At 43.0% G+C, this 9,813-nt stretch overlaps 1 protein-coding gene across 3 annotated transcripts in view; it reads left to right on the top strand.

Annotated features, from left to right (window-relative positions):
- Positions 1 to 2,154: 2,154 nt before the first annotated feature.
- The window catches only part of TSEN2 (tRNA splicing endonuclease subunit 2), a 49,421-nt gene continuing 41,762 nt past the window's right edge, over positions 2,155 to 9,813 (top strand). Inside the window, exons 1-4 of one of the 3 annotated variants that reach the window (XM_058725956.1) lie at positions 2,189 to 2,243; positions 3,161 to 3,288; positions 7,512 to 7,713; positions 9,107 to 9,188. In XM_058725956.1, coding sequence (XP_058581939.1) covers positions 7,525 to 7,713; positions 9,107 to 9,188 — 271 coding nt within the window. In that variant the 5' untranslated portion in view covers positions 2,189 to 2,243; positions 3,161 to 3,288; positions 7,512 to 7,524. Of the gene's footprint in view, positions 2,244 to 3,160; positions 3,289 to 7,511; positions 7,714 to 9,106; positions 9,189 to 9,813 lie in introns of all 3 variants that reach the window. The other 2 variants (XM_058725958.1, XM_058725957.1) reach the window with 2 other exon arrangements.

The raw sequence follows: 9,813 nt of genomic DNA, 5'->3' as shown, positions 1-9,813 counted from the left end.
ACATATCAACTATGCATATGAAATATATGTGATAAAAATTAAATATTTATCTATTAGGGATACATGCAGAAATATTATGAGCGAAATCAATGTCTAGGATTGCTTTCAAATATTCTAGCAGTGGGATAAAGGCATATATAGGGAGAGTATAAAAGAAACAAGATAGCAAAGGTTGAAGATTGTGGAAGTGATGATTTATTAGAATATTCTCTCTACTTTTGTGTTTGAAAATGACCATAACAAAAGGTTTTATTTTTTTTCAAAAGGTTTTAAAAAAACACACTTTAGTGAAAATCTCAGGGGAAGAATATCTTATTCAGTAGCTTTCACTCTGGACCTCTGTGGGGACAGGGCTCTCCATGACGCCACCTGAGATCTCATTATGGGCAAATCCCAAACCCTTGAATGCAGAGTTCTGTGCTGAGAGGTTCAGGAGATGTGGCTGCAGTGTCGGTGCCACCTAAGACATGCTCTGCCACCTTTGGCAACTCGCAGTGCCTCTGAACCTTTTTTCTTATCAGTTAAATAAGGAAATTGAACTGGACAACCTCCAGGTTCCCTTTCCTCTCTCATTTTAGGGGCACCTGGGTGGCTCAGGACGTTAAGTGTCCGACTCTTGATTTTGGCTCAGGTCACGATCTCATGGTTCATGAGTGTGAGACCTTCATCGGGCTCTGTGCTGACAGCGTGCAGCCTCCTTGGGATTCTCTCTCTCCCTCTCCCTCTGCCCCTCCCACACTTCCACTCTCTCTCGAAAAATAAATAAATAAACTTTAAAAAAAGCCTATCTCATTCTAAAACCAATATTTCCTAAACTGGCAAGTTCTGGTAGTACAATATTAGAGCTTTCTGCCAGCTGTCTCTTCCCTGCCAATTCATCCTGTGGTACCACTGTTTGATGAACCTTGCTGAAGTTCTCCCTTTTTGCAACACTCTAACCAGGAAGCTATTCTGATTTTGATTTATCTTAAGTCTGAACTCTTAGCAGAGCAATTAAGGCCTGTGCAGGTAGACCATCCCCTGAAAGCCTCTGCTTAAGGAGGACCAGGAAACAGGGACAACACCGTGTCCATCAGAATATTGCAGGAACATAGAAGAAAGTCATCCAGTTCAGCTCGGGGAGTCAAAAGGAAGTCTCCTGGAGGAAAAGATATTTGAAGTGAGGCCTAATTACTAAGGAATTACTGCTGCAAACAGAGGGGAGAAGGATGTTCTAGGCCAAGGCAAGTTGTGTGGGGGGGGGGCGGGGGGTGAAGGCCTGGAGACAAGAGAAAGTTGGGGAAAAGTCCCAGATTTCAAAGCCCATCACACCCTAGCCCCATGAATCTCTGTCATTATTTGCCACCCTTCCCTGTCACCCACCTTCCCCACCTGCCCAGCATGTGTGGTATGTGTGCTGGGGACCCTGGGATTCTATTTGGGAAGGCATATATTGGACTCCTTACTAGAAGTCCTTTAAAATAACCAGGTCAGGAGAAATTTTTACACCTCCCAACACATTTTGCTTTGCTCATCCAGCATAATTCTGACGGCCCACTTCTCAATAGAGGCACCTGAGTCTTAGAAAAGTAAAGTCACTCAAGACCAGGGAGGAGGTGGGCATTCAAAGGCAGGTCTGACTCCTGGCTGTTGTCCTTCACACTGCACAGGGCAACCAGTGCACACAGAGACTTTGAGTCAGGTGTCTGTGAGAGGCCGCTTCCTTACAAGTTCCGGGCATGCTGCAGCTTATACATACACACTGAGAAAGCGGAGGTCAGCGTCAGGGCCAGGTCAAACAGTAAAGTCTTGTCGCCTCAAGTGCCTATCCCTACCCCCTCACCACCCCCCCCCCCCCCCCCGACAGATTCTAAGTCTTCATGCCTGGGTTAAAGCTTGGGCTCCACTACCTCCTGGCTATGTGACACCGGACAAATAACTTCGGACCTCATTTGTAAAATGAATCTTGCGAGACTGTCGTGAGGATTAAACGAAAACACCACCTGTGTAGGAAGCGGTCCGTACAATCCTGGGAAGGGTAATACAGACAACTCGCTCACACGCACCAAAGAGCCAGCAGCAAGCACAGAAAACCCTCATTCACGCTGTGCGCAGGCGCTCGAGGCAAAGACCCCCGCGGGCGCTCCCGCGGACTCTGCGGCTGCGCATTCGCACGGTTTTGCGACCGTACTGCTTGACGGCGGCGGTGTCAGCCCTCCGGCTGGTGTTGCCGAGGTAACGAGGGGCGCGTGGGGCTCTGGAAGGTAAGGCTCCGGGGCCCATGGCGAGCTACGGCTCGTGACGCTAAGCGTCGCGGCGGCTGCTCCCTGGGTGGGGGGTGGGGGGGTGGGGGGGGGGGGCGGGGGGTCTGCTGTGAGAGGAGACGTTGGCTTCTTCGAAAGTCCTCAGGAGCTGGAGTGGGGAGTGTAGAGACTTTCCCCGGGGTCCCACAGCCAGACTAGAATGGGCCGAAATGGGGAGCCAGGCTTCCCGGTTCCGCCGGAATTAGCCCCTCTCCCCTTGTCCGAGCACCTGTAGCCGTTCATGCTTCTCTTCTTCGTTCTTTCCGAAGAACACGACGCCACGTTCGGTGCTGGGGGCTGGGGACGTCGAGGTGCATCGGACACCGTCTCTGCCCGAGGGGAGCCTCAGCAGCTAATGCGGTTCTTGGGGCGCTGGGGGCACTCAAGGAAATCCGCAAAGGGATAAGTTAAGACAGGGAGTTATGAATTTGGTGGGCCCTGAACACTTTCTGGCTTGTGTGCCATCATTTACTGCAGTTGCAACCTCCATCTGACTAGCATTTTGCACACGACAGGCCCAGTATGAGGCGCTTTGGCCTTTTTCACGCAATTACCCACCTTATCCTCACAACTGCTTTCAAAGGGTTATCTTTTGTTTATGTGGCTTAGTCTCAGGTCCTAACTTGAAAGCTCCCCAGGGACTGGATTGTTTGCCTTGTCCCTTTCATCCTTGCCTCCCTAAGCCCAGGAGGTACACCTTTGGAGCTTCAAACATTTTTTAATTGGGAGGTGAGCTTTACTAGGTGGGAGGTTTTAACCAGGCTTGTTTGGCAGAGTGTTCCAAGGGGGTTGGAAAGTTAAATGGAGCTACCTCCCCCATTTTTGTTCTGCTGTGTTTTGTTTTATTTGGAATAAACATTTACTGAACATCTAAACAGTGTGTGTCTGCTCAAGGGAAGAATAAGGAACAAGCCCTGCTTTTGATAGTAAATATACTTAACACTACTTGTGTCTGGAGTCAAGTATGCCCAGGTTTGGTAAAGGAAAAGCAACAAATCCCTTACAGGTGGGTAGCACTCAGCCCCTGAGTCCCTGTCCTCCTCTGAACAACGGGAATAGTAATAGTACTTACGTTAAGGAGATGTTGGGATTGAGTTTGAATAGGCTATCCTATCACCAGTGGTTGGCAGCTTTGGCTACATGTTGAACTCACCTGGGTCCCACCCCAGAATTTCTGATAGAGTTGCAGGTAAGTTCTGAGCATTAGGAGTTTTAAGATTTCCCCAGGTGATTCTAAGGGCAACCAAGCTTGAGAGCCACTGTTGCATACAAGGTTAATTAATCTCTCTTCAGCTATCATTCCCTGCTTAAGAGTCTGCATTGACTCCCAAGTCTGAACCAGCCTTCACATTCCAAACCCCTTGACAACTGGCCCAGTCATTCCTCTGTATCTGTGTGTGCTTTAGACATGGGTCCTCCTTTAGGCTAGTCTTCTTGCAATGCTATGTCTCCATACGATAGGGCTTGGGTAACTGGCCCTCTTTAAGCCTCAATTTCCCTGTCTGTGAAATAAGAATAGTAGTACCCATGTGTATAGCAATGGCATAGACTGCCTGGTGTGTTGTACCTACTGATGATGATCACCTCTTCTAGTTTTATTCACATGCCACATCTTACATTATGTTGTGCTTCTATAGTGGCACTACAGAAACATTTCTTAAATGCCTGTTGCAGATATGGAGAATAGTGAATTCTTTTCTCCCCTGCTTTGTCTTTCAAATTCAGCACAAGACAACTCTTTCACAAAACTATGCAACTAAAGATCATTTGGTTTCTCCTATTTAATTTTATTGAGAGATCATTCACATCATAAAACTCACCCTTGTAAAATGTACAGTTCAGTGATTTTAGTACATTCACAGAGTTGGGAAGCCATCACCATCACTGCAATTTAGTTTTAAAACCTTTTCAGCACCCTCAAAATAAACCTGTACCTATAACCCCATTTCTCCCTTCCCTCAGCACCAGGCAACCACTAGTCCATTTGGGGTCTCTGGATTTGCTATTATGGACATTTCGTATTAGTGGTCTTATACAATATGTGGTCTTTTGTGACTGCTTTCACTTAGCATAATGCTTTCAAGCTTCATATACACTGTAGCATGTATTAGCACCTCATTCCTTTATTGCTGGTAATCCATTACATATGGACACACCCCATTTTGTTGATCCATTCATCTGTAGATGGACATTTGGGTTGTTTCCACTTTTTGGCTATTATGAATCACACTGCTGTAAACATTTGGGTACAGATTTTTGCATGAAAATGTTTTCAGTTTTCTTATATCTGTGCAAGGAGTGGAATTGCTGGATCACATGGTTATTCTTTGTGGGGGTTTTTGTTTCTTTGTTTATTTTGAGAGCAAGTGCAGACAGAGAGGAAGACACAGAATCCTAAGCAGGCTCCACTCTGTCAGTGCAAAGCCCGATTCAGGGCTTGATCTTACAAACCATGAGATCATGACCTGAGCCAAAGTCAAGAGTCAGATGCTTAACCAACTGAACCATCCAGGTGCCCCGATCATATGGTTATTCTGTGTTTAACATTTGAGTGATTTCCAGACTGTTTTCCAGTCCTGTTCAATTTGAAGATGAAGAAACAGGTCTCAGAGAGCTTAAGTGGGTTATGCAAGTTCACATGATAATAATGGCAGGTTTGCATATATAGGAGGCCTACTATGATCCAGCTTCTTGATGTGCATGCTGCCACATGGGCAGAAGTGACACCAGATCACAGACTGAGGTTTTGTGAAAAACGGCATGTTTTGTGGCAGGAAGCTTTCTGTTACACACACTTGGGTTGGAGTACAGGGTTTTTGCCACCAAGTGTCCTAGCTCATTCTTGCTTTTTAAGAGTATAGCAGCAATCGGAGGGAAGATTCCAACCCAGACAAATTCAAATATAACTTCATTTTCACTTGTTCAAGGGAATTTAATTGGAAGTTCTTGCAGTTAGCCATTTAACATTTCCTCTTTTTCAAAAATTCCAAATGTAGCCTATACAAGTTAAATACTACCTAGAAGTTATAAAAGTGAAAAATCTGATAAAAGTCCAAATTGTTCCTGGATATCTCTTGAAAGTTTCTCACTAGATTCCAACATCCTGCCTCAAAAAAGCATTAAGTTTTAGAATAAATTGCTGCTGCTTCTGTTGAATACTCAATACTATAGTTGGCTTGGATTGAGGGATAAGTCAGCAAGTGAAAATTTAGATAAAATGCTCTTGGAAGAAAATCTCTTAATTGTGCATCAACATGCGATACACATTGTTTTGTTATGAATGCTTTACAATAATGTGTGCGTATGCTCTGGTTTCTCTTCAGATAGTATAAATCTTTTGCCTTTTACAATAATGTGTGTGTGTATAGATAAAATGTATATATGTATCATGTTCAGTATGTAATTCCATTGAGGGATCTATTTAAAAATTAAATTATTCTAGCATTTTGCTGCTTAGAATATTTGGTCAATTCTATAAAGGTTCCAACTTGCTGATTCTTATTTTTCATAGTTATCTTTGTAATTTATCAATCTCTATAACTCTTCCTTGGTCTGTGTTTTCCTTTGTCCCGATCTAATTCCTCAGTTTCTTTGAGAGGATGGATGTATAAAGGTATCACACATTGGACAAGGCATGCAATTTCTTTTTAATGGTCATAAACCCATAAAACCACTTACCTTCCTCAGATTTGGCCACCATCATTGGCTGTTTCAGGCTTGATCGCATGTATTGCCCAGTGGGATGCTGGTGTTAACTGCAGGAGTCACTTAACGAAGTTTTACTTCGTTCTTTGGATCCATGTAGATGAAACGTGTGATCTGGCTCCAGTGTATCTTTAAGCACCAGATATGCTCTCAGCTTAAGTCGAGCCTAGGCCTGGGATGGAGGGAGCAGCAATTCAAGTCTCCCCTCATGTTCCAGGGCGTCTGTTGGGAGAGTGGAGTGCCCAAACTCTTGCACTGTTTACATTTTCCCTCCTTACATGGGGTTGAGTTTTCCTAAGTCAAATGTATCTGCTGTGGCTCTGTTGCTTTATCACCCAAGGCACTCAACTCCATTTCCTTCCTTTAGCCATTATTGAATTGCAGCTTGTTGTGTTACCTTCGATTTGCTTTTGTGTGTGTTTTGTCTCTTCAAATTGAGTATAAGGCCTGGAAGGGAGAGGTACTCACTTTGGCTTCCTTTACTTCCTCAGAGTATTCAGTGCACAGCAAGCAATTCCATCATTCTCCGGAACCCTTTAGCTCCTAACCTTGAGAAATAGTGAGCCTTCAGACAAAGGGAGACAGATGCAGCCCGTGCTCGCAGCAGAACCCAGAGAGAAGAGCATAGGCTTTAGAATTCCACAGACCTGGGATCATCTGAAGGGGCCTTTTACAAAATCTTTGTAACCTGAACCTGTTTTCCTCATCTGTAGAACAGAGTTGGTAGTACTCACCCCATAATAATAATTAAAGCAAATATACCCACAGTGCTCATTATGTATCAGGTACTCTTCTAGGACCTTTATGGGTCTTAACTCCAAGATAGAGTCTGTTTTTAGCCTTATTTTGCAAGCAAGGAAGCCAAAGCATGGAGAGATTAAGTAACTTTTGCCCCCAAATCACACAGCTGCAACTCTGGCTTTAGGGTTCCTGCTCTTGGTGCATGATAGACCCTTAAATGATAACTGTTTCTGTCATTGTTATTATTTATTAATTTACCTTAAAAATTGGGAGATGATTGACCTAATGTTTAGAATGGATTTTAAGGTCCTTTTTTGAAAAACAAAATGCTGACTTAGATTTAATCCTTTGAGGACAGTGTCTCTTTTGGTTTTATCTTTATATCCCTAGCACCTCTGATTATTGGGAGCCGCTGGTAGGTACTCAGTAAATTGTCTGTTGCTTGAGTGAAAGAATGGGAGTAATCCTAAAAGGCGGGAATCCTATCATGCTTGCTATCAGACTTTTGCATGGCATTGTAACTTTGGGCATGTCACTAGGCCTCAGTCTTGTCCACTATAATTAGAAATATTGCCACTGGCTTCTTGGCTATGGTTGTGGGAATTGAGATACTCTACGTGATTGGGATTTGTTCTCATTACCCTTTTAGTTCCCTGCGTTGTATATACTTATTTTTCTGACAGACTACAACATTTTCTGAGCCTAGAGATGCACTCCCATTTTTGATCAATATAGTTATTGATTGGCTGTTTCTTTCTCCCTGTTATACTCTTTAAAAACCAGCTACCCTTGAGAAATGGCGGAAGCAGTTTTCCACGCCCCAAAGCGGAAAAGAAGAGTGTATGAGAGTTATGAATCTCCTTTGCCAATTCCTTTTGGTCAGAATGGTGGGCCTAAGAAAGACTTCAAAATATTCACTGCTGAAATGATAAACAACAATGTAATTGTGAGAAACGCAGAAGATATCGAGCAGCTGTATGGGAAAGTAAGTGCCAGCTGCTTTGGTGTGGCTCCTTCCTCACAGCCCTGAGCCAGCTGTCCCTGTTGCTTCTCCCCATCCATTCCCAAAGCAAACTATAATTGAGCCATATTCTTTCCTTGCCATTTGGTGCAGTGTAGTATGGGAACAGCACAATTTGAATCAGGTGCCCCAAAGCCATATGTTAATGAGGATAACTCCCCGACCCATGAACCCATATTTCAACGCATTGACCTTTCTTGTCTTTCCATTATAAAAGGCTTGAGTGTTCATAAAAATGTCCAGCAGTTTACAGAAATGTAATGAGTAAAAAGTAAGAATCCCCACTCCAATTCCATCCCCGGAGGCAACCTAAGTGGCATATTCTGTGTCATGGACAGATGAGGCTTCAGCATGTCCTTGGCTCCTTATCTGTTCTCTCTTCTGGTTGAGGACCTCTTCTTAGATGAAGGCAAGTTCTAGTTTTTGCTGTTTTCCATAAATGATAGGTGTGGGTTGAGATTGGTAGCTTGCTTGCTTTTTTTCCCCTCCATAGCCAATTCATTAATGGGGGCATTTTTTTTTTTTAAGTAACTAGAGGGAAGATATAAAGCTATGAAAAGTAGAATGAATCTCTTGTTAACTCAAATAGTTGTTTTCCATAATTTGGCTATTGTTGAATGGATAAAGAAATTGTGGTTTGTATACACAATGGAGTACTACGTGGCAATGAGAAAGAATGAAATATGGCCCTTTGTAGCAACGTGGATGGAACTGGAGAGTGTTATGCTAAGTGAAATAAGCCATACAGAGAAAGACAGATACCATATGTTTTCACTCTTATGTGGATCCTGAGAAACTTAACAGGAACTCATGGGGGAGGGGAAGGAAAAAAAAAAAAAAGAGAGAGAGAGAGAGGTTAGAGTGGGAGAGAGCCAAAGCATAAGAGACTCTTAAAAACTGAGAACAGGGGCGCCTGGGTGGCGCAGTCGGTTGAGCATCCGACTTCAGCCAGGTCATGATCTCACGGCCCGTGAGTTCGAGCCCCGCGTCAGGCTCTGGGCTGATGGCTCAGAGCCTGGAGCCTGTTTCCGATTCTGTGTCTCCCTGTCTCTCTGTCCCTCCCCCGTTCATGCTCGGTCTCTCTCTGTCCCAAAAATAAATAAACGTTGAAAAAAAAAAAAACAAAAACAAAAAACTGAGAACAAACTGAGGGCTGATGGGGGGTGGGAGGGAGGGGAGGGGAGGGTGGGTGATGGGTATTGAAGAGGGCATCTTTTGGGATGAGCACTGGGTGTTGTATGGAAACCAGTTTGACAGTAAATTTCATATATTTAAAAAAAAAACAAATAGTTGTTTTCCTTCTGCTAAAAAATTAGTAATTAAACGTGTACTAACTTGTTTTCTCTTTTCCCGGAAGGGTTATTTTGGAAAAGGTATCCTGTCTAGAAGCCGTCCAAACTTCACAATTTCAGATCCTAAGCTCGTTGCTAAGTGGAAAGGTAAACTTAAATCTTTCAATTCTTTTGACTAGTTATTTTCTTTTATTTTTGATCTTATGCTTCAGATTACACAGGAAATTCTTGAAAATTATATAGGAAGATTTTCTAGAGAAGAGGTAACATGCACAGTGGCAATTTTACTGCTAAAACTAGCAACTACACTAATTCTAATCAAGGTGGAAGGGTCCTTATGGTTGGTGAAAATGTGTTTTATCGAATTTCTGGAATTGTCAGAAATGTTATTTACACTTTTCTGTTGTTGAACGTTGACTAACAGGGTACTGTGCATGTGGAAAGTACTAGTAATTAAGTACCTCATCACCTGCCTGCAAAATGAGTTTTATATTTTTTATTTTTAGAATTAGAATTTACAACAATAACCATAACATTAATGAATTTGTTAAAACATTAACCAATGTGTATAGTTCTTACTTGCTTACCTTGACTTCTTTAACATATAAATCTTTTACCCTAGTGTATTTGTTTAAGGAAGTCTCATGGTGATTACATAACCAATGCTGGCAGATTAGAACATAATTAGGGTTTTTAAAACCATTTTATTGTAAGAAAAAAACACAAAGTAAAACTGTGGTAAGGTACCATTTCAGCAGTCAGATTGGCAAAA

This window comes from Neofelis nebulosa, chromosome 4, assembly GCF_028018385.1.
Source record: "Neofelis nebulosa isolate mNeoNeb1 chromosome 4, mNeoNeb1.pri, whole genome shotgun sequence".
NCBI lineage: Eukaryota > Metazoa > Chordata > Mammalia > Carnivora > Felidae > Neofelis > Neofelis nebulosa.
This window is presented reverse-complemented; position numbering and strand designations above follow the sequence as displayed.